The following is a 25377-nucleotide window of genomic DNA, read 5'->3' on the forward strand; positions in this document are numbered from 1 at the left end:
ATATTATATGATACATATTACAGCTGAATCAAGACATCAATACTTGTAGCAAGAGCAAAACCCAGAGACAGGAAATTTATATACCTAGAATCACATTGTGTGTTACAGTGAGTAAATCCTTAAGAAACCTCAAAGTAACTTTAAGATAACTTGAAGTTACTGACATCTTTGAGAATCATGTCAGTAACTTCACCAGTTTTTCAGCACTTAAAGAGCAGCTGGAGTGCTACAGGGATGATGTTTTTCTGTACACCTATGGGGAAGTTAGTGTCACCCTGGCTTGTCAAAAAGCCTGTGGGATTATTCCACTGGATTTTGGATTATTGTAGAAAATAAGATTTGTGGCAAACAAAAGTATATGACACCTGCACATTTTGTTCAGTGAGATAATCTTCACAAATGATTTGTAAAAGTCTAAATGCAATAGATAAGCTCACTTGAGGCTATAAATGAACTACAGTACAGTCACATTACCTAAAAATTGAGGAGTGGGGAATTTACCAACATATTTTATGACATAGAACAAAACATCAAATTCTCCTTTGCTTGTGTAACCACAGACCTTTTTTCAGGCATCTAACCAAAAACCCATTCAAAAATCCCACTGACTTTTGACAAGGGGACTGGGAGAGCAAAAATGTTAACTCATTTCTGGGTTTCAGAACTCGTTCCTGAAGCACTCCGTTTGCTGGATGTTTTTGCTGAGGTTTCGGTCAGAGCTACCATCAGAAACACTTACACGGGGGATTGTTTTGGGCATTATTTCAAGCATCTGGAATGTTATAGTGCATGCATTTTTTGTAGGATATCATATGAACCGTTCAATGAGAATACATTAAAATATGTTTTTTTCAATCACTTTTGACGATATTGATAACATTTTATGACATTTTCATGTCATACTACACATAGCTTTTTAAAATGACATTTCGATGGCATACCATACTATGACTTTTTTTGTGACAATTTTGACGGCATACTGTACTCGAACTTTTTCATGACAATTATCACAGAATATGACTTTTTATGGTACTTTTTTTTTTTTTTTTACATATTGTACTATGACTTCTATGACTTTTTGACAGACCACAAAAATAACACTCTTAGAAACACCTGTATTTTAATCTTTTATTAGCTGTAGACATTTAAATAGTCAAACGTATAATGTACATACACTATTTATATTAGACCCATTTACAAAAACATTAAAACATATTTCCAAGGTTACTCTATACTGTTCATTGCAGTTTGATTTAAAAGTGAAGAATTAAGAAGTGGTGACTGTAAGGAATACAATAATACATTATCTTGAAAAAATGAACACATTATGTAATATGTACAAAATATTCATACAGGCATACCAACATTCAGCCTCTGACAGTTGACATCAGTGACTCATCACCCGAGTTGGCTACAGTTAGTGGGTTCACATTTATCCAAGTTATTTTCAGATTTGTTCATATTCTGATTAAGACATTTATAAAGACCAAAGTAACCTGATTAATGATCTCCCTGTTTACATGATTCTATCATTCTAAAGGATTCTGATCACCTGTGCAGGTACATCTCTGATTCTGTGTACATAAGAAACCAGCAGACAGCAGGACATGCAGCAGGTCAGTAATACTTTTACTTTGAGTATGATGATGAATGATATAATTATCAGCTTAAAATATCCTATGCTGATCAAGTTTAAGTACCAAATTATCTGATAAATCAGACTAATTATCTAATGTATGTATGGGATTAGAGACCTGGATCAGGTTTACATGCCACAGTATAATCAGGATACATGTTTATTTGTGCAAACACAAACAGCATAATAAAAATGATATTGAGCATTGAATATGAGTGTGCATTTAACCCACGTGTTGGCTTGTCACCCATGAGGTTGTCTCCTGAGCTTCCTGTGAGGCCAAACTGACGGAGGGGGAGACTCCAGTCTGCTGATGTCCGGGTAAGTGTAGTCTGTGTGTGTTTTTGTCCTGGTGGTTTACACAGTGGAGGGTTTCATCAGAGCGTGATCCCCAAACAGCTGCTTGAAGTAAACAACATGCTCCTCACAGTGCTCTCCTGGAGAAAGGGAGACAGAGAGGACCTTGATAATAGGTGTTTTATGCCACAACATTCATAAGTAACATAACATATAAGGAAGTCACAAAAAAGCTTAATGGTTAATGTGCTTAAATGTGGTCTTGAGTGGTCTTCAGTACACTGATATGAAGTATTTTACACCTGATATTTACTTTCAATGTCTCGAAAGTGAAGTTGCTTTACTGTCGAATGAATTAAACCAGAAATGTAGTTTTTCTTCTCATATATACCTTTAACTTAGTTATTGTTCCTTGTAACTGGCATTAAAAATGTCCCACAACTTTTCAGGCACCCTGTGTGTCTAGGTTGAAGTATACTATGCCATAAAAATTAATAGTAAAGTATGCCAAAAATTCAAAGAATAGTATGTGATACAAGTCATAGTACAGTATGCTTTACAAAAAGTCATAGTATAGTATGACAACAAATGTCATAGTATTGTATGCCATAAAAAAGTTTTAGTATAGTATGACATATAAATATCATAGAACAGTGTATGGTAAGCCATAAAAAAGTTACAGTATGTCATAAAAAGTCATACTATAGCATTCCATAAAAAAGTACTAGTATAGTAAATGTCATAGTATAGTGTATAGTATGCCATAAAAAGTCATAAAATATCATAGTGTATTATGCCCTAAAAAAGTCATAGTATGCCATAAAAACATTGTCGTATAGTATGCAATAAAAAAACATCATCATACAGAATGCCCTAAAAAATGTCATAGTATTGTATGCCATAAAAAAGCCATAGTATAATATGCCCTATAAAGGTAATAGTATAAGCCATAAAAAAATCATAGCATAGTATGCCATAAAAAGAGGTCATTGTATTGTGTACCATAAAAAAGGTCATAGTATAGTGTGCTATAAAAAGGTCATAGTATAGTATGCTATAAAAAAGTTCATAGTATAGTGTGCTATAAAAAAGGTCATAGTATAGTATGCTATAAAAAAGTTCATAGTATAGTGTGCCATAAAAAAGGTCATAGTATAGTGTGCCATAAAAAAGTTCATAGCATAGAGTGCTATAAAAAAGTTCATAGTATAGTATGCTATAAAAAAGGTCATAGTATAGTATGCTATAAAAAAGTTCATAGTATAGTGTGCTATAAAAAAGGTCATAGTATAGTGTGCCATAAAAAAGTTCATAGCATAGAGTGCTATAAAAAAGTTCATAGTATAGTATGCTATAAAAAAGGTCATAGTATAGTATGCTATAAAAAAGTTCATAGTATAGTGTGCTATAAAAAAGGTCATAGGATAGTGTGCTGTAAAAAAGGTCATAGTATAGTGTGCTATAAAAAAGGTCATAGTATAGTATGCCATAAAAAAGGTCATAGTATAGTGTGCTATAAAAAAGGTCATAGTATAGTATGCTATAAAAAAGTTCATAGTATAGTGTGCTATAAAAAAGGTCATAGGATAGTGTGCTGTAAAAAAGGTCATAGTATAGTGTGCTATAAAAAAGGTCATAGGATAGTATGCTATAAAAAAGGTCATAGTATAGTGTGCTATAAAAAAGGTCATAGTATAGTATACCATAAAAAAGGTCATAGTATAGTATGCTATAAAAAAGGTCATAGTATAGTATGCTATAAAAAAGGTCATAGTATAGTATGCCATAAAAAATGTTATGGTATAGTATGCCACAAAACTAAGTCATAGTATAGGTTAGAGGGTTTTTTTGTTGTTGTTGTCAGTTCTCAATACTATCATTTGTAAATATAAACAAGCTGATTGTAATCGGTGTCAGGTTATGCCTGAGACTCTTAAAGATTGGTTCACCCAAACTGAACTACATTTTTTCACATCTCTACTTGAATTGTGCCATTCAGAGTTTTCATCTGTATAGGTTTTCACATTGAGAGATCTCTGCTGCCACTAGATATGGTTATGTAAAAAGATGATACATTTCAATATTTTAATTTATATTCATAAATTAATTAACTTGGCATGGATTAGATACACAGAGTGGCTGCAGGTTTTGTTAACCCACATTTTATACATTTTTGATGCCAATTTGAATGATAAAAATCCATTTTGTCAGTTGATAAGAAGAAGCAAATAAAAGGTTTTAACACATCATAAGACAGAGTCCACCAACTACATCTTTAAGACGTCTGAAAGTCAATAACTGAAGAAGTAATGCACTGTCAGTGGATTTAACTTTAGATAATATAATATCAGCTATTTAGATTCACCCATGTGTGTGTTTTCTCTTACCGGGGTTGAAGCTGGGACTACCTCTCAGCCGCTGGTTTCTCTGCTGGAATGACCTGAACACAGTGTAGAACAACATCTGGTCTCCGGTTTGCCGTGCTGCATCCAGAAACTTCCTGGCTGACACGTTGTCATGGCCACCTGCATCCAGTGCAACCAGTTCAGGGTTAGTCAATTATCAGATTAGGTGTCAGTTAATTTTAAGTCAATCGACTTATCATTTCACTAGTACTTGTACATTTCCAAATATTTTGTGTGCAAAAATATTGATTTCTAAAGTATGGAAGTACAGCACTTGAGCAAATATACTTATATACATTCTACTACTGACTTTAAAGAATAATTAAGATTTATTTAAAGTCAAACTTAATGCAATACCCACATCCCTTGTGTACGATGGGTAATGTTTTCACTCAAGCCATTATTCTGCAAGATACCGACTTGTTTTTATCCTCCATCTCTTACAGTGTTGTCAATATGGATGACAGGAATGATTACAGCCACCAATGACTCTTTCAATAGAACATATAAGTACTGTGTTAAGACTAACTTGAAAAAATCCCAACCTATCCTTTAACACAAGGGTCAAACTATAGTGCAGGTAATGATACAAGATACAAAAAGTACAATTAACAAATAAATACTATTCATGATAATTACAATAATTCACAATAGATTATCCAGGTAAAACATAAACAACACATTTAACATCAGGTATTGTGACAAAAAGTCAAATTTTTAAAAAGTACAGTAAACACTTTAAGACTTAAACTTCAGTTTTGTTACAGCACCCAAATCCTCACTGTTGTCACCTGGGAATACATATGTGGGTGCTTCTGCTCACTGAAACAAAATCAGTGAGTGTCTTTGAATACTACAATGGAGGATTAGAGCCATGTTACAGAAAGTAAATCTTAGATTTCAAGAATAAAGTCATACATCTATGAGAATAAAGTTGAAATATCGAGAGATTAAACTCGCAATTTTAGAAGAAAGAAGTCACAGATTAAGACCGGAAAGTTTGGTATAAAAAGCGACAAAGTCTTTGTGTGTCTGTCCTTTATGGCAGACTCCATTCTTAATTATTTAACTTCTTTTTACTATTTTTTTCTTGCTGTTTAGAATACTTGATAGACATTGCTGCTACTTATTTGTTTTTATGGATTTTTTTTGTCATCACTTTATTGCAATATATATTTCTATCCTTCCAGCCCATTGAATGTGAACTCAGGGCATCGCTGTAAAAGAGCTTAATGCTCAGTCAGTCTTCCCTGAATAAACAATGGTTGATTAAAGTGTCTACTAGCAGTGTTGATGGTGATGATAATATATGTTTCATCAGTACCAAAGTAATATAACACGTTACCAACAGGTGATATTATTACATTGTAATGCATTACCACCCCGCTCTACTTCCACTATTGCACCACCAAGAAAAACACCCCTTGAAGGTTGTTGTGTCATATTGCAGACTACATTATAGAAGGGTCCCGCCAATGATTACACATCTGGATGATGCCGCACTGTGTGTTATCATGTTCAGTGTGTTTACATTCAAATACTTACAACATATCTCATTCTGCTTTGTGTCCTATGGTTGCCAGAAAGCAATACGGATAAGGAGCTGGCCTCCAGTGTGTTTTTTCTTCGTCCTGGTGATCGGCACATCTGGGTGGAACCATCGTATGTGGATGTGTTCCATTCACATCTCCTACAACAGTGGAGGAACACCAGCACACTGCCCTGTTCTTATGCGTAACTCTCTTTCCAGTGCTGCTGGAGCTGACTGTTACACAGGGAAACGGCAGGTGGGTCTTCAGCTCTGGTGTATTTACATGTGCTCCTCATAGTGACTGAGCCACGTGCCATTCTGTTTGTTGTGCTAACCTGAGCATTTGTCTGTTGTGTTTCATATGATAGGCTAAAAATATTGATCCCTGTCTCATAATTGATCAGACTTTAATCCTCAGCCTGCCTCTACTGGGACGGTATGCTGGCTTTGCTCCACCATTGTAGGGGATGTGAATGGAAACACATCCAATGTACTAACACACATACAATGGCGTCACCCAGATGTGTTGATAACCAGAACAAGGGAAAAACAAACCGGAGGCCAGCTCCTTATCCTATAATAATGACTTTAATCTTGCAATATTTAGACTTTTTTCTCGTAGATTTACAACTTTATTCTCTAATTCTATGATTTTTTTTCCTTTAACATGGCCCTAATCCTCCTTTCAGTAGAAATAAAAACTGATGCTGCTTAAAGGTGTCCGTTTTAAGAGGAGACACACCAGATAGATAGCCAACTAATAGACCTCACCATGAAACTTCCCCAGTTGATTACTCACAGAAGTCAATAATTTCGTTATATTACAAGTTTTCCAAACTTTTAGGTTTAAATATGCAAATGAGGCTTTATCTAATTAAATGTGTGGGTTTTTTTTCATGCATTTCTGGACTTTTTCTTTCCAATGAAGTAAGACATGTTATGGAAGCAAAATAGCCTCTCAAAATTGACCAGTACATGAAAAAACTAGAGACTGTATCCTGGTACAAAATTGAACATCAACGTACCGACACTACGGATGAATCTGAGCGCGCCCAGAACCTGCTGCTTCGACAGCAGAACCTCCACAATCTCATCGTTGGCTGTGGAGAGACGCTAAAAGCACAAAATCAATTAAAATAATTAAGCTCAAATCAAGTTTGTCATTATTTAAGGTGTGTGCGTGCATGTGTGTGTGTTTGATACCTTCAGCATGTCCAGTGACAGCTGGTGTGCAGGAGGATACGTACTCTCCAGAGACAGAAGTAAACAGGCCTGAACACAAATAAAGACAATTTAAAGGTTAATTACTAAAAAGGTAAATTAGCTGAAAGAAAAATAAAAGACCAAGTGACCTTTTGTAGAGTTGCAATAATAAATCGATTAGCTGTCAACAATAAAATTAATTGCTGACTGATTTCATAATTAATCTGTATGAGTAGTTTATTTATGAAAAAAAAAAAGTGAATGTTTTCTGTTTTTGTTACTCTTTCATGACAGTAAACTGAATATCTTTGGGTTGTGGACAGAACAAGACACTTGACACAGGATGTCAGCTTTAGCTTTGGAAAACACTAATCAACATTTTTCACAATTTTCGGACATTTTATAGATCAAACAGCCCATCGATTAATAAAAAAAATTAGATTATTATTAATAGACAATAAAAATAATGGTTAGCTGCAGCCCTAACCTTTTGGTAACAAAGTTTACTTTTATAGTTGTGATGAAGAGTTTCACCTGAACAGCAAAATGAGCACAGTTTATCTGTGTACAGCAATATGTACCTCTTTATGAACAGAAATGTTCCCCGATGAGTTCTTTAATTTAATTGTGAAAGGAAACACTTAATTATGCTAAATTGATTTTAGGTTTCTTTCCCGAATCAAAAATGGTATTGAAAGTTGATACTGAAAGTTAGAAATTGCAGTGACAGTAGTAGTTTACTGTCAATGATGCTATCACTATTTTACCTGAATGTTAGTTTGGATTTGAACTCACCAGTGGTTTGGAGTCACTGAGGACGTGATATTGGAGGAATTGGTGTAGCATGTAGAAGAGGTTGTGCTGCACCAACGTCTTTATCACCAGCTCGTACAGGTAATGCTGAAAGACACAAAAAGTTCAGTAAGAAATTGAGCAGGTGAAAATGTAAAGATTTTCCTGGATTGTTTTCTACATTAAATGTAAAATTGTAGATAAGATAGATAGATAGATAGATAGATACATACATACATACATAGTTTTTTTCTGGTTTTACCTGCACAGTGATCTGAAACTGGTTCAGAGAGCGGATGTACTCCATCAGTACCGCAATGATGAATTTATGGGAGACACCCTGCAGAGCACACAAAGAGCAGTGAATGGCATTTAATTTAAGTTTTGTGTATCTTTTATTCATTTATTATTCTTGTTTGTCTTCTTAATAAATTCTCTGATATCAGATTGGTTTAAAATATGTCACTGTGTGTCACAGCAAACCCTTTTTGGACATTTTTTTTCTCTGCAGAGCAGTCAAGGTCATTTAATTTAATTTAAATATTTTTTAACATGTATCTGTTCTCTATCTTTTATGCATTATCCTTGTTTTTCTCAAACATTTTATGTTTTATTTTGTTTTAGTTCTATTAATTTTATTATTGCTTTTTTCCCCCCTTAGGATAAATAAGGTTATATGTTATCTTAATTTGATTGTTTCTTATTTCTGTGTTTCCAGTTCTTTTTTTGTCTGATATTTCATTCAAGAAGTCAAATTAAGATGTGGGTAAGATAAAACGTGTCCACACAAGTGTTTTTACATAGTTTTTTTAATAAAGATTTTTGCTTTATGATCGGCTATATTGATATTTAAATACATCATAGTTTTTCTTGTCCATATTAAAACACGAAGGCATCACTTTAAGATGGATCTACTCAGGAGACAGTTACCAAAAAAAAGTCAAATTTTTAGGTGTGAAAAACAAAATTTGGTGTGAGCAGAAGACCAAAACTGGAAAAAAGAAGATGCACTTTAAGATGTCGCCAGCTTTATATGGACTTACTTTAAATGTGTGGGTTATCTTGTTCTAACAGCCGTATTTCCAAGAAGACTTTTGTCAAGTAAGACATTTGTAAAAAAAATATATATATATATATATATATATATATATATATATATATACATATATATAAATGTATTTAATAGGACTGATTGGACTGCTTTGAAGCTTTGATCTGTGCCATGGTATTTAAATGCTCTGTTTTTTTTATACCATTACCCAGAAAAAAATCACAAATGGCCCATAAATTAAGAAATTATCCAACCTAGTTCTTTATGTATCAACATTATTTATCAGTAATTCTCAGACAAGGACATTTAACTTAGTGGCCTGGAAGGGCTTATAGATACGCTGACAAGATCTTGAAAAAAATCAAGCATCTGGAATACTTCAAAAATTTATAAAGGTTGAGAGCCAACCAACCCAACCCAAAAAGGTTGAGAGCCAGATACACCAAAGGAATCTGGCATATCACAAATCTACAACTGGCTTAGCAAATCACCTGAAAACTATCAGTATTAGCTCAACCGTCTAGCAAAGTTTTCTTTTTCTAGCTATAATGGCTACTGTCACTGCGACCTGCATACTAACAAAGTGACTAATTGTCACAATATTTAAGGTGCAACGGCTAAAATCTAAGGTTTCAAAAAAAAATCCCTCCATCAAAGCTTTGATTAATGGTGAATATTTCTCAACAGAGCTTTGATGCTCCAAATTTGGTATCTGGGACAGCCCTAGTATTAAACAAACACATTAAACATTCATTTTCTTCCAGCCTTTTAGCTTCATAAGATGGGTTTTTGTATTTGTCTGCATAATACCTTCCTCTCTGTGAATGATGACAGGACGTGTGTGTACATGTCTGATTGGTCGATGACTGCCTGAGTTCTGATTGGACGCTTCTGGGCTGCACTGCCTCGACTCGGACCGGACTCCATCGCCTACAAACACAGAAAAAACACAAAGAAAATATCTCAGATATACCAACACTGAGTCCAGGGTTTGTCTTGTTCCGAAACATTTTCAGAAAACTAGATCGCTCACCACAGTGTAGGTCTGCTCTGCCTCCAGGTATTCTTTATACACCTGATTGAGTTTGTCAAAGACGGTTGCCACAACAGGAAGACTTCCCTTCTCCCCACCCTCCAAGACTGAGAAGAAAAAGACAGAAAATATTAAGTGTAGGAGCACCACTCCTACACTTTTACTATTTACTATTTTATTGTTGCCAGAAACTAAGTTTGGTAACTCCTCAGTGTTTCACTTTCTGTTGTTTTGCGCTGTTTTCAGATCAGATTTCAGTCATTTTTCAAACCCTGAATTCTGTAGAAATGCATCACCTGAAACAGTTTCTAAACATTTTTGAAAACAATTTTTTTTTCAGTTAGTAATTTCTTTGGATGAAAAAAAAAAAAATCACAGACATGCAGACTGACCTATTCCTACATAAAGATAAAAAGACTTTAAAGGGTAGGCACAGTATTTTTTAACCTGGACTCTATTTTTCCATGTTTCTGTGTCCAAGTGAGGGAACCGCAATTTTTGAAACTGGTCCATAATTGATTGAGAGCACTGCAGCAAAACAGGCTACAATGTAACCACTCAGGGCATGTTCACACTGTCTGTTTACATCCATTAAAAGTGTTTGTTTTTGTCACTGACAGACTCAGATCATCATTCTAAGAGTCTGGCAAAATTATGGAAAGGATCAGACCTTTTTGTTAAAGAGTAAAACCATTTTTGTTTCACTAGAAACAGCCCCAATATTGCCATCGCCAAACCCTCCAGACTCTATTGAAATAACTGATTTTTTTAAATTGCAAAACACGTCAACAGACATAAAATAAAACTCACAGAAACCATCTTGGTTTTTCCTTCCACTGTTGCCACAATCACCACCTCTGGTTTGGTTGAAATAAACCCTTAATTCACCTAATTAGACGTGAAAATATACTGCTCTATACACAGTAAAATTACTGTTTATCTAGATGGTCTGGTGGGTTCGGTGACGGTGATTTTGGAGCTCTTTCTGATTAAACAAAAAGGATCTTACTCTAGAGGTCTATCCCTGTAGGATTCCTTTCCATAATGTTGTCAGACAAAACACAAAACACTTTTGGTGGACATAAAATAAACATTGTTCCAGACAGACGCACTCTGTGAGCAGACAGACAGGATGACCATCTTGCAGTCTCTTCGTCGTAACAGGAAGTCCATCAGTTTGCCTTTGTCCTGCAGCAGGTTGACAGTTGGAGGCAACTTCACCTGTAAGTACCACAAGTAACCTGACACAGAGAGACAAAGTAAGGACGTAACATATTAATAATACTCTATAGATGTTGATACATGGTATAAAGTCCACAACATGTGTCTGCAGAAACATAAAGAGACAGAAATGTTTTGGACATTTTCACATCTTTCACATTTCTGCAGTTCTGTTGCTTTCTCATAAATCGGATTTTAATTTCTTAAGGAGTTACAGAAGTTGAAGTAAAAAATACCCAAAGTAAAGTCCACTGGTTGAATGTGTGTGTTTGTGTGTGTTAAAGCATGGAAGTGTGTGTTTTCCAAACCTTCACTGGCACTGATGATGATGTCAGGTTGGAAGACACTCCAGGAGGAAGAGTCTGGTGTGATGGTTAAAGATCGGTGTGAGAAATGTTTAAAAAACTATGAAAATGTTCTGGTGTTGACACAGTATAACAGCATGGAAACCTGTGTTAGAGGATACAGAGCTGACATGGTACTGGAGGCTGAGACGGAACAACTGCTGGACCTGCACAAAGACAGAAACATGAACATACACACTAAAAATAACTTGACTTTTTGTGTGTGTGTGTGTATGTGTGTGTGTGTGTGTGTGTGTGTGCGCGCATGCGTGCATACCTGCGAGGGGTATCCTGTAGGGGTGTATAGAGCGAGCAGGTAGGACAGGTTGGTGTGTGTTGACAGCACAGTCTGGTTCCTTCAGATTGATGTCGAAGATCAGAGACGTCTGACACACAAACGCACAAAAGCACACACACACACGCGCGCGCGCGCACACACACACACACACACACACACACACAGTGTAAATTACACCAGAAGTAGACGTATTCAAATCCTTTACATCAGTAAAAGTACTACCACTGGGGATGTCCCGGTCAAGTTTTTTTTTACCCTGATCCCTATTCGAGTCATTTAATATTTAGTATCTGCATATATCGAGTCCCTTTAGCCCTTTTGCCAGCAAGATGCAATGACAGGCCACCACAAATACTATCGCTTTCTGTCCAAGCAGCATTCGGACACTGATCCAATAAGTCTAAACCAAGGTTTCTAAGAGAAACTGAATAAGAAAGAGATATAAAAAAGAAGTAACCACTGTAAAGTTTTACAGGCCTCCATGCTGCTTTCTTCTGTTATTTTCTTAGATAATACAGCTGCACAGAGAACACTTCAAGTGCTTTAGTAATTTTCATTCTGAATTACACCATGACAGAAACAACTAACATGTATATTAATAATAACACAGGTGATCAAACCTGGGAGCTCTGATGATGAACCACCACCAGGTTATCAACGATGTTCAGAGCAAACTTCCCCGTCGTGTTCAACTTCAACACATGAGTCTTCTTACATGCACCCTCCCTAAAAACACACACAACACACACAAAACACACACACACACACACACACACACACACACACGTGTTTCTTTAAACGTTCAGGGTTTGATATTGGTTAACAAGTTAATGGTACCTGTGTGTAAAGAATAATACCATAACATGGACATGTGTGTGCTGTGAGTAACTTCACTTACATGACACCTTTTAAGAGCAGAATGTCACATTAACGTGTCAGATTTTTCAGATTCTCCCTGTGAAACATTCACACTAATGGAGATAACTGTAACTGCATGATGTCATTATTATTGGGATTATTTTGTTTTTTGTTTTATGTTAAATTCTGTACATCACTCTGTATTTTATCTCTGTTTCTATTGTTTATGTAAAGTCACTACTTTTGTTTTTGCCCCAATAATAAATACATGTCATGCGGATTACTGTTAATTTATGATGCTGATCTGTTCGGTACGACATCTATTGCACGTCTGTCCGTCCTGGAAGAGGGATCCCTCCTCAGTTGCTCTTCCTGAGGTTTCTACCGTTTTTTTTCCCCGGTAAAGGGGTTTTTTTGGGGAGTTTTTCCTTATCCGCTGCGAGGGTCATAAGGACAGAGGGATGTTGTATGCTGTAAAGCCCTGTGAGGCAAATTGTGATTTGTGATATTGGGCTTTATAAATAAAATTGATTGATTGATTGATTGATGTACTTGTGTACGTGTGTGTGTGTGTGTGTGTGTGTGTCTGTACCTTGGTAAGTGATAGAGCACCACTTCTGCACTGGGACTGTTGGCTGTTCTGGAGTGATGCTTCAGATACATCACATACAGCTGACCATAACTATAAAGAGAGAGATGTTAATTAATAACTTTTCTTTTTTCCACTCTTTGGTTCACTTTCAGAAAGTCAAATGCCAAAATGGCACAAATGAAACACCGAAGACAAAAAACAAATAAATAATAAATAAAGAAATACAAACTTTGTTTAAAATTGTATTTATTATTATTACAACGACAAAACAACAAAATGTTAAAATCAATAAATAAAAGTCAGTAGAATAAAATAAAATAAACACCAGGGATGGATATAATATCAAAACTAATGATTTCAACTTACAATTACAACAAAAACTAAGGCTATAACTCTAAATATTTTTTTAAGTTGAAGTTAAAGCTGCTGTTTGTACCAAAAATGCAAACCTTTAAGTAAAAGAAATGGTAACAACTTACATGGTTGCCATGGCAATGTCCCTCTCTGACAGGCTGAGTTTGGCAGGTTTGGGGACGACCGGCAGCTCGATCTCAAACTTAGACATCTTGGACATTGTCCCATTCTGAAAAACAAAACAACAAGCTCATTTATTAGCAACTGAAGGGAGAGACTATAGGTAAACAGGGTAACATTTTGAACTAATAGATATCACACTGAAACTTCACCAGTTTACCACTTACAATAAGACAATTATATTTTTTATTACAAGGTTTCTGAAAATGTATGTCTAAATAAGCAAATGAGGCATAATCTGAATTGATATGCACTAATTTGCAGATATTTCCTGAACTAAAATCTGAACATTGGATAAAGCCTGGTTCAAAATTTTTGTTTCTTTTTTTCTTTTTCTTTCTTTCTTTTTAAGATATTTTTTGGGGATTTTTAGCCTTTAATTGATAGGACAGACAAGTGCGAAAGGGGGAGAGGGAGAGGGAGTGACATGCAGCAAAGGGCCACAGGCTGGAGTTGAACCTGGGCCGCTGCGGCAACAGCCTTGTACATGGGGCACCTGCTCTACCACTAAGCCACCGACGCCCCAAAATTTTTGTTTCATTTTGCTGACATTTTATGCAGTGTTCACACTAGGAGTGGCACAACAGTCTAAAAGTCATTTTAAGAGGAAGCAGGTGACATGAAGCTACAAACTGATGTCCAACACTTGTCACTGCTGATGCGAGTGACATGTTACTAACAAAAGTTGAGCTGGCCTCAACTTTTTTCAATATTACAAGTTTTTTTTTTAATTTTATGTTAAAATGTGCAGATGGGGCATTATCTAATTAAATATGTGATTTTTGCATGAATATTCAGAACATAAATCTGAACAAAAATAAACCTAAAAGTGTATTTTGGATGTTTTCTTTCCATCAGTCAGAAAGAAAACATGATATGGAAGCAAAATCTTAAAACTGACTGTTTTCACCTGGGGTGTCTCGTCTAAAAACTATTAAAGAAAACCAAACAAAAACAAAATAGCTCAAAAGTGATTTATCAAAAACATAAACCAGAGACACAGGTGTTCCCATCCACAGACTGCAATGTAATACTAAATAAATAAATAAGAAATAAATAAATGTAAATATAAATAAATACATTACTTAATATAGTTAAATAAACCAGTTTTTATTCTAGAAAGGACATTTTGTAAAGAACTACTTTTATTCATATCAGGGGACTTTTCTAACCTTATGTCATATTTATTTCCCAGCTGGTCATATAGTCCTTGTATATATATATACAAACCTATTTATTTTAATAATTGAACTATACTGATTCATTTTTATATTTATTTTATACTTATTGCCTCATTAATTTTTTTTTTCAGGATGGATTTCACAGGTATATTTATTCATTTATTTATTTAATATTAATGGCTACTGAATGGCCTTCCATACAACCCACCAACAATCGCCAGAGATTACTGCTTAATATGCACTGTCGTGAAACTAATTATTACTTTAAACAGCTGAGCATTAACACATTAACATTATTTTCATCTAAAAACCTTCAGCTTTCTGGTCAGATTTTTTATTTTTTCTTGGATAAAAATCAACATTTGTCTGTCTGACTGTATACATATCACATAAAAATCTAGATTAGCTGCCCAGTTTGTGTTATGTGTAGAAAATCAAATCTCAACACATCAAAGACATAGACTTAGAAATATAAAATAAATTCAGATGATGAGTGTGTGCTCACCCTGAAAGCAAAAGGCTGCAGGATGTTTCCCTGCACGGTGGTGGACAGCAGGATGACGGCTGTCTCTGGACAGTACTGGTACCAGTTCACGTTAATGCTCTGACTTTTCAGCAGCTTCAGACTGCGCTTGTCAGGAAACACCTGAGAGGAGAGACAACAAACACAATACTCTGTAGACACACTGTCGGCCCTGTGACGTTCAACACACACCAAAAAAACAAAACTGTTTAACTCTTTAGGACGTCAGCTTGTCCAGTGTTGGGCATCAAACCTCAATACTTTTTGGTTCTGACTGCAGCAGCAGGCTAAGACATCAAACTTCAATCAATTGTCAATTTGCCAGTATTTTTTAAGTTCAACAATGGATGCTTGTGTTTAACAACATTTCACATTTAAAGTAGGTCTTAAACATATAAATGAACAGCTGTTACATTCAAGCACTTGCCAAAAGAGTTTACATAACATCAATTTAGCCTGTTGCCACTAGAAAAAGCTATCTGTAGTTGTCAGCATTGTTCATGAAATCAGTGGTGACTTTCCTGTGCAGTGGCACTGGAAGTGATATCTTTTACGTCAACCAGCCAGTGCAAAAGGAGGTGGGAGGGAGGAAGACACCCTAGTGACAGAGCAGAGGCGAGGAGTAGTGTTGTCCAAAATATCGACATACCAATACTAGGGCTGCAGCGAATGCACCGTGATAAGAAAACTGATGTTCATACTGTGTTTATTTGCTTATCTACGGTATTGGGGAAAAAATACAACCAGATGTAGAATCTAACCTGCTTGAATGCCTGTCAGACTTTTTACACATACTTCCACTAAATAAAATGGTTTCAAGTTTCAATTATAATAAAGTGTTTGTTCAAACCCCCAAAAACCCTTGTGTTATTTCTTTGGGGGCCCCTAACTGATAATATTAACAATTGTATTAAAGTGTATATTGTGATACTAGTATTTTCTGATATGGTTATCATGCCATGAAGATCTCATACCGTTGCAACCCTGATCAATACATATCAATTCTGAATATCTGAAAATGTTTCAATAGTCATTTTCTGCAGTATTGATACACCGTTACTAGCTGTCCTTTCTCCAGTCATTCTGTTGCTCTCTGCTACTAACCAAGAAAAGAAATGTTGTCATTGTCATGTTAATTGTATGCCCTCAATGTCAATTTTTTGACATGGTACCGAAAATGGTATCAAATATCAATATTTTTAAGGTATTGTATCAAAGTTAGAAATTCAAGTATTGTGACAACACTGGCTAGGAGTATGGTAGAAGCCAGCAGAAAATCCTCAGAGGTGTCCAAGAAAAATTTCTGGACTGGATGCTTCAGATAAAAAAAGAAAAAAAACTTGAAGGGAGTGCTCATTGTGGCAGGGGAGATGTGGCATGCTCACCTGCAGACATACAGCACATTATAAGCATGCATCACTGCCAAAGGGGGAGACAAAAGTTCAACATTGCAGGTTTAAATCACCCTGACTTCTGTAAAATGAAAAAAAAAAAATAGCTTTAATATTATAAGCTGTATCATAATATATTTATAATTATAGAGCTGACTTTAATTTACTGTTTTTAAGATTAAGTTTTTGCATTTGGGTTTATTTGACAGTCAGTGCAGAGACAGACAGGAAACATGGAAAAAAAGGAGGGTTATGACATGCAGCAAAGACCTCTGTCACGTAGTTATTTGCATCAAACTTTAGGTATCACATAGGGCACGAGTATAGAGTGCCGAAGTCACACCCCTTCCGGTGAAGCTCATGGGACCTTAGATCGGAAAAAATATGAATGGCAGTGAATGAGGAGAGAAATATTAGCTTTTGGTCCCGTTTGAGTTGTGACATGAAATCCAAATATGTCGTTAATGAATTTAAAACATAAATTTTAAGGTCAAGAAAGTCATACTTTGTGGTAAAACTGCTGAGATATAAGCTTTTGAAAAAAACGTAATTAGAAAAAGTACACAGGAGGCGGTTGCGTATGTGACATCATAGCTTTCGCTCTCTTCCTGCAGCTTGGAGTGACTGCAACCTGGCACAAAACACACAGACATCTTCAATCATAAATCGATTAATCATAAAACAGTGGAATTTCAGCGGGGAGGCCAAGCTGTGGGAAGCGAGCGAAAGCTATGACGTCACATACGCAACCTCCTCTTGAGTCTTTCTAATTAAAAAGCTTATATCTCAACAGTTTTACCACAAAGTATGACTTTCTTGACCTTAAAATTTATGTTTTAAATTCATTAATAACATATTTGGATTTCATGTCGCAACTCAAACGGGAACAAAAGATAATATTGCTCTTCCCATTCACTGCCATTCATATTTTTACCGATCTAAGGTCCCATGAGCTCTACCGGAAGGGGCGTGACTTCAGCACTCTATTGAAAATTTTCAACTGATGACCAGTCCCCTGAGCCTGTGAGAACCGACTCTAATCTGTCATAAAATAGCTCATATATTATAAGTCTAGGCTCCACTTAGAAGACAACACTAACACATTAAGAAAGTTAATTTATTGCGACTTTGTAAACACAGTCTTCATCAGGCAAATTAAAAGAGCTGTCAAAATCTGTAATTCAGAACACAAAACAGTGGAACCTAAAAGTGGCCAAACATTACAGAGAGGCCGTCTACATATTATTTGCTTATATTTTATAAAATCTCTGTGGTAGAGTGTTTTACCTGGTAGAACTCTATCCCCTGGTCAGTGATGAACACAATCTCGTTCCAGTTTGTCCAACAGAAACCCAAAACACTTGCGTTCTTCGTCTGCAGGAAAAGAAACAACAAATACAGCTGAATTACAGAAAAATAGAGTTTAAGTCATATTCTTTATTAGGTTTTTGTTTTATTTCTTAAGTGAGTATTTAAAGGTCCAGTGTGTACAATTTAGTTATATGGATATATTGTCAGAAATGGAATATAATATAATAAGTTTGTTTTATTTAATGTGTTATCACCTGAAAATAAGATTTTTTTGCATTTTGTCACCTTGGAATGAGCCATTTTGTCTACATAGAGAGCAGGTCCTCATCTATGGAAATTGTCACGTTGCACCACCATGTTACCACACTAGCCCCGAACGGATGAACCAAACACTGGCTCTAGATAGGGAAAATCGTGTTTTGGTGTTGGCCACTGAAGTTAACATACCCTCTGCAACAAGAGTGCTGGAAAAACACAGGCTTTTTCAAGTAAAGCCGTTTAATTGTATTTTTACTGGTTTAAATAACCTGGTCTGTTTGTTTTGGAGAGGAAGAGACCTCTGTGGATAATTCAGCTCCCGATAAAAACCTTTTGAGCAATGAACATTAGCGGAATTTTAACCAGGAGAGGTTTATCCTGCTTGCAATCTGCAGTCCGCTAGATGCAACTAAATCCCCCTAAATCTTACACGCTGAACCTTTAAAAGGAGGAAATACTTCTCAAAATAAAGTAAAAAAGATGATGCTGGATACCTTGCATTCCTGGCTGAACTCTGTGTGTGGATAGTCAGGTATGAAGTTGATGAAATCCTGCAGACAACATTAAAATCAATAGTTTAGATCAGAGCTTTTCCCCAGATAACAACACAGGATTAAAGCTGCACAGATGATCCCGTAACCATGTATACTGATTTTTTTAGCTTCATAATATATGAACCGTGGATAGTACACTCAACACTTGACTCTGTAGCTCCTCTTAAAAAGAAGTTAAAAAAGCAAAGAAAGTTCGCTCCTTGGTATAACTCTCAAACCCGTAAGTTAAAACAAATATCGCGAAAATTTGAAAGGAATTGGCGATTGACCAAACTGGAAGAATCTCGTTTAATCTGGACAGACAGTCTCAAAACTTATAAGAGGGGCCTCCGCAATGCCAGAGCAAACTATTACTCAGCATTAATAGAAGAAAACAAGAACAACCCCAGGTTTCTTTTCAGCACTGTAGCCAGGCTGACTGAGAGTCAAAGCTCTATTGAGCCTTGTATTCCTTTAGCCCTTAACAGTAATGATTTTATGAGCTTTTTTAATGACAAAATTCTAACTATTAGAGGCAAAATTCATGACCTCCTGTCCTCAGATAGTACCTATCTAACCTCAAACACAGCTGTAAGACCTAATATATATTTAGATTGCTTCTCCCCAATTTCTATTCAAGAATTGACAGCAGTGATTTCTTCATCTAAATCATCAACGTGTCTCTTAGACCCCATCCCAACTAGGCTACTTAAGGAGGTCTTTCCTTTAGTTAACACTCATATATTAGATATGATCAATATATCCTTATTAACAGGCTATGTACCACAGTCTTTTAAGGTAGCTGTAATTAAACCTCTACTTAAAAAGCCCACCCTGGATCCAGAGGTGTTAGCCAACTATAGACCAATATCTAATCTTCCCTTTATGTCAAAGATCCTTGAGAAAGTAGTCGCAGACCAGCTGTGTGATTTTCTCCATGATAATAATTTATTTGAGGAATTTCAGTCAGGATTTAGAGTGCATCATAGCACTGAGACAGCACTAGTTAAAATTACAAATGACCTTCTGATTGCTTCAGACAAAGGACTTGTCTCTGTACTTGTTTTATTAGATCTTAGTGCGGCGTTTGACACAATTGACCATCAAATTCTACTGCAGAGACTAGATCACTTAATTGGCCTAAAAGGTTCTGCACTAAGCTGGTTTAAATCTTATTTATCTGATCGTTTTCAGTTTGTTGACGTTCATAATGAATCATCCTTACGTACCAAAGTTTGTTTTGGAGTTCCGCAAGGTTCTGTGCTCGGACCAATCCTATTTACTCTATATATGCTTCCTTTAGGTAACATCATTAGAAATCACTCTATAAATTTCCATTGTTATGCGGATGATACTCAGTTGTATTTATCGATGAAGCCAGAAGAAAGTAATCAATTAACTAAACTCCATAACTGCCTTAAAGACATAAAAACTTGGATGAGCACCAATTTCCTGATGTTAAATTCAGACAAAACTGAAGTTATTGTTCTTGGCCCCAAACAACTCAGAGACTCTTTATCTGATGACATAGTTTCTCTAGATGGCATTGCTCTGGCCTCTAGCACTACCATAAGAAACCTCGGAGTAATATTTGATCAAGATTTGTCTTTTAATTCTCATTTAAAACAAACCTCACGGACTGCATTTTTTCATCTGCATAATATTGCGAAAATTAGGCCTATCCTGACCCAAAAAGATGCAGAAAAATTGGTCCACGCTTTTGTTACCTCTAGGCTGGATTACTGTAACTCTCTATTATCAGGTAGCTCTAGTAAGTCCTTAAAAACTCTCCAGCTAATTCAGAATGCAGCAGCACGTGTACTAACAGGAACTAAGAAACAAGATCATATTTCTCCTGTTTTAGCTTCTCTGCACTGGCTCCCTGTAAAATCCAGAATTGAATTTAAAATCCTACTGTTAACTTATAAAGCTCTAAATGGTCAAGCTCCATCATATCTTAGTGAGCTCATAGTGCCATATTATCCCACCAGAACACTGCGCTCTGAGAACGCAGGGTTACTCGTGGTCCCTAAAGTCTCCAAAAGTAGATCAGGAGCTAGAGCCTTCAGCTATCAGGCTCCTCTCCTGTGCAATCATCTTCCTGTTACGGTCCGGGAGGCAGACACCGTCTCCACATTTAAGACTAGACTTAAGACTTTCCTCTTTGATAAAGCTTATAGTTAGGGCTGGCTCAGGCTTGCCCTGTACCAGCCCCTAGTTAGGCTGACTTAGGCCTAGTCTGCCAGAGGACCCCCCTATAATACACCGGGCACCTTCTCTCCTTCTCTCTCTCTCTCTCTCTCATATTCTATTACTGCATCTTGCTAACTCGGCCATTCTGGATGTCACTAACTCGGCTTCTTCTCCGGAGCCTTTGTGCTCCACTGTCTCTCAGATTAACTCATATCGCAGCGGTGCCTGGACAGCGTGACGTGTGTGGTTGTGCTGCTGCCGTGGTCCTGCCAGATGCCTCCTGCTGCTGCTGCCATCATTAGTCATTAGTCATACTTCTACTGTTATTATACACATATGACTATTGTCACACATGTATACTGCCAGATATTAATACATACTTTCAACATATTGTACCACAGTAGCCAGAACTATAACTATAATATTATTACTTTCAATAATGTTGTTGTAACCTACTGTCATTACCTGCATCTCTCTCTCTGTCTCTCTCTCTGTCTCATTGTGTCATGTGGATTACTGTTAATTTATTATGCTGATCTGTTCTGTACGACATCTGTTGCACGTCTGTCCGTCCTGGAAGAGGGATCCCTCCTCAGTTGCTCTTCCTGAGGTTTCTACCGTTTTTTTTCCCCGTTAAAGGGTTTTTTTTGGGGAGTTTTTCCTTATCCGCTGCGAGGGTCATAAGGACAGAGGGATGTCGTATGCTGTAAAGCCCTGTGAGGCAAATTGTGATTTGTGATATTGGGCTTTATAAATAAAATTGATTGATTGATTGATTGATTGATAGTAACCTTAAACATTTCCTTTTATTTAGAATAAATCCAACTGATTAATTTTCCTTGTTTATACTGAGAAAACACCAACTTCTCTGATCAAATATGGAGAAAAACCTTCACCAGATGCAGTGTCTTCTTTACAATAAGTGAAATTACTGCAAATGTTTGGTTGGTATCCTCAGAGAATGATTTATTATTCTTATTATTATCATTAGAGTCTTGTTCTGCTCAGCCAAACTCACCACAGACTTTGAAGTCCTCTGAACCGCCAAAATCTTATTTCCAATGGAGAATTTTATACACTTAACTTCTCCTTTATCGTCCATTCTGTTAAACACACAAATTACATTATCAATATATATGATTATTGTCCTCACATTTCACACCTCTAATGCAGATTGAAAAACTGATAATAAAAAGCTCAACAGGCCTTAAATGCAACAAATCCCAAACAGTTGACAGTATTCATCCCATCACTAAATCCATCCTGATGTACCTGAAGGCAACACTGCTCTTGTCATCTGGGCCTTTGACCACTACTCCCGTGGCTCCACCTGAACGCACCGCAAACACCTGCAGCCAGAGTTCAGGGTGTAAAAACCCCTCAAAATAAATACATTAGAAAACAAACAAACAAACAAAAAACCCTACAGCATACAATTTACTATCTTTTTTTTTTTTTTTAACAGATTTATTTACAGATTAAGTCCTGTTTGTGCATGTGTGTGTCTTTCCGACCTGTGTGTTAATGACAAAAGAGTGAAAAAATTGAATTTCCCCTCAGGGGGATTAATAAAGTATATAAAATTTTAAAGAAAAATTAAATTAAATTAAATTAAAATAAAAGATTCTACATGACTCTACATTATCCAGTTATATTATATGAAATAATGTAACTCCCTGATGGGTATTTATACTTTTAAAGGCTTATATAAGATTTTCAAGGCAGGTCTTTAACTTGTAATGCAGTTATTTTAATCTGTTGTTAACTTTTAAAGGAGCTGAGTATTTCCTTCCTCACTGACCATAATATAAATGAGTCACAATGTCGGCTGCAACAGCAGCAAGTCGCACCTGTCACCTTCTTAATTTTGTTTCTATAATACTTAGACAAAACAAAAGGACCATTTAAAGAACAACAAAGCGAATATTGACATTTTTTTTCTATAAAGCATTCATTCTTGAGAAGTGGGACAAAACCTTATTTCTATTTTTTTTTTTACCTTTTCAAGTCTTGACTAATAAACCTCATAATGGGCCAACCTCCCAGTGATTATTTTTATTTATTTATTTTCTGATTATAGCAGTGCATTTTGACACTGATGTTATCATTATGTATTGTTAGTTTTAGACTTTGAAGGCTTTTAACTTATTTTTTGAAATAAGAAATTTTTTGAAATTTCAAGTTTTGAATTATTGTCTGAGACAAGGCTGTTTTCTGAAACAGGGTGGGTTAAAAGTTTAAAAAAAACAAAAGCAGATATAATGTTTCACCCCAGAAATTAAATCAGTGTGATGCTAAGTTATAATTTTAAGTTTTGTTTTGTTTTGTTTTATTTTGTGGTTTTTCTAAGTTTTGGGAGGACATGATTTGTCCCAATTCTCAAGAATGGGTGAAAGATTACAAGTTTGGGGTATCACTTTAACAACTCAGACATCCTGCTCTCATGTTGTCTCACTTCATATATGAAACTGTGTTTGACAATCACATGATACAGCTTGAATAAAAGGTAAAATTCCATCTCTCTCATAACTAATGAAATATGGGAAACGATTCAAACATGTTGTTAGGGCTCCATCTGTCAAATATGACAGGGGATATGTTACTGCACAGTGTGTACTTTTACTCTAAGTACTTACATTTTACTGATTACTTTTACTTAAGTAAGTACTTGAATGTAGGACTGGACTTGTACTTACTTTCAGTGTAGTACTTTCATAGTATAGTATTAGTACTTTAACTTCAGTAAAGGATTTGAATACTTATTTCAAATCTGGTATTTTAATAAGTCAAATTTCTTAATTGTTTTTAACCAGGCTAACAGTTACCAATTTATCAGTTGTTTATTTAAAATAAAGAAGTGTCACATTAACCAGCAAACTGTACAGAAAGTAATCTCAACCTTACGTAATAAAAAGCGTTGTTGACATGCTGACAATAAATGTTCTTTAAACAAACTATATCACTTTGCCAGCTAGCCATTTTGCTTAGCTAAGTTAGCCGCCTCGTTGCTAACTAGCTTAGCTCACCTGCTTATTAGCTTCGTCGAAGAAGACATTGTTGACGCTGGAAGCATGTTCAAACTGTACCGGGTTCTCACAGAGCTCCAGGTAATGTTCCTCACTCATCCTCACACTTTATTATTACAGTTAATACTTTTATTATTATTGTTTTATCCTCAGTTCAGAGTCCTGACAGCCTCGGCAGCAGACAGGAACTGTTCACTTCATGTAGCGGCCATAGCACTTCCGGTTTCAGGTAAGGGTCTTCAGAATAAAAGCAAAAACAAACAAACAGATTTACTATTTTCGAACTATTTACAAATTAATAGAATAAAAATAATAAATAAATAATGGCTGTTGTTATATTTACAATTTAACAATCTGTTTTAACTGATTTATCTGTTTCTTCATTATGTTCTTGAGTTTTTCTGATCTTTTTCCTTGTGTCATTGAAAGCACCGTGTATTTGATGGACGCTACACACACTTCTACTGTAATACTATCCCATTTTTTTCTTTCTGCTCTTTTTAGGTGTTACTTCTGCATCTAAATAGACCTATATCTTCTAAATTAAACTTCAAATCGTGGTACTTTCATATGAAATCTGCTATTTTGGCATTCATTTTCACATTTTCACAAAATGTAAGGTTTGGTGCCAGTTCGTAACAATATTTTAGGACATACCGGTACATAAACATTTCTCGTTTAAGACACTATTGTGCATACTTGTTGTTTAGAATTCTTAAGTATATTTTTAATTTGTTTTAAACTTTGATTTTCAGTGAATATATACACAAACATTAAAAGCTAACTATAAATAAATTAGAAAGAAGAATGAATAAAAATAATTAATATTATTAATTAATAGTATTAGTAAATACGCAGTAGTTTACCAGGTTTTACCTACCTGAAAGGATACTGGATATACACGTAAAACATGCAAACTTATGTACAAACATAAACAGGCATATGCAGCATTCATCTTTTTCATTTTATTGTACTTTTTGTTCTAAGTTCAAGTTCGTAACTCTTGCAGTACTTTGCCTTTATTTTTTTATTTCCTCTTAGTGTTTTTTTTTGTTATTAGACAAATATTTATGGGGATTACTCTTTTATGCTGGAATCAGGGCGGAAGACTTCTTGTTCTTGCTGCTGGAAGTCATGTGACTGTCTCAAGATCACGTGTTTAAGAG

At 35.6% G+C, this 25377-nt stretch overlaps 1 protein-coding gene across 1 annotated transcript; it reads right to left on the reverse strand.

Annotated features, from left to right (window-relative positions):
• Window positions 1-1114: 1114 nt before the first annotated feature.
• On the reverse strand, window positions 1115-24433 carry rmc1 (regulator of MON1-CCZ1). Its single transcript, XM_033639286.2, has 21 exons — window positions 24212-24433; window positions 22458-22534; window positions 22204-22288; window positions 18954-19010; window positions 18178-18264; window positions 15482-15622; window positions 13741-13844; window positions 13262-13351; window positions 12432-12537; window positions 11791-11899; window positions 11636-11680; window positions 11478-11531; window positions 11061-11189; window positions 9949-10055; window positions 9726-9845; window positions 8127-8204; window positions 7868-7972; window positions 7073-7141; window positions 6895-6982; window positions 4321-4458; window positions 1115-2073 (listed from the first exon to the last, which is right to left on the reverse strand). The coding sequence occupies exons 1-21, from the start codon at window positions 24308-24310 to the stop codon at window positions 1994-1996; spliced, it is 1968 nt and encodes a 655-aa protein (XP_033495177.2). The 5' UTR covers window positions 24311-24433; the 3' UTR covers window positions 1115-1993.
• Window positions 24434-25377: the final 944 nt, after the last annotated feature.

Source organism: Epinephelus lanceolatus, chromosome 20, assembly GCF_041903045.1.
Source record: "Epinephelus lanceolatus isolate andai-2023 chromosome 20, ASM4190304v1, whole genome shotgun sequence".
In the NCBI taxonomy this organism is placed as follows: domain Eukaryota; kingdom Metazoa; phylum Chordata; class Actinopteri; order Perciformes; family Serranidae; genus Epinephelus; species Epinephelus lanceolatus.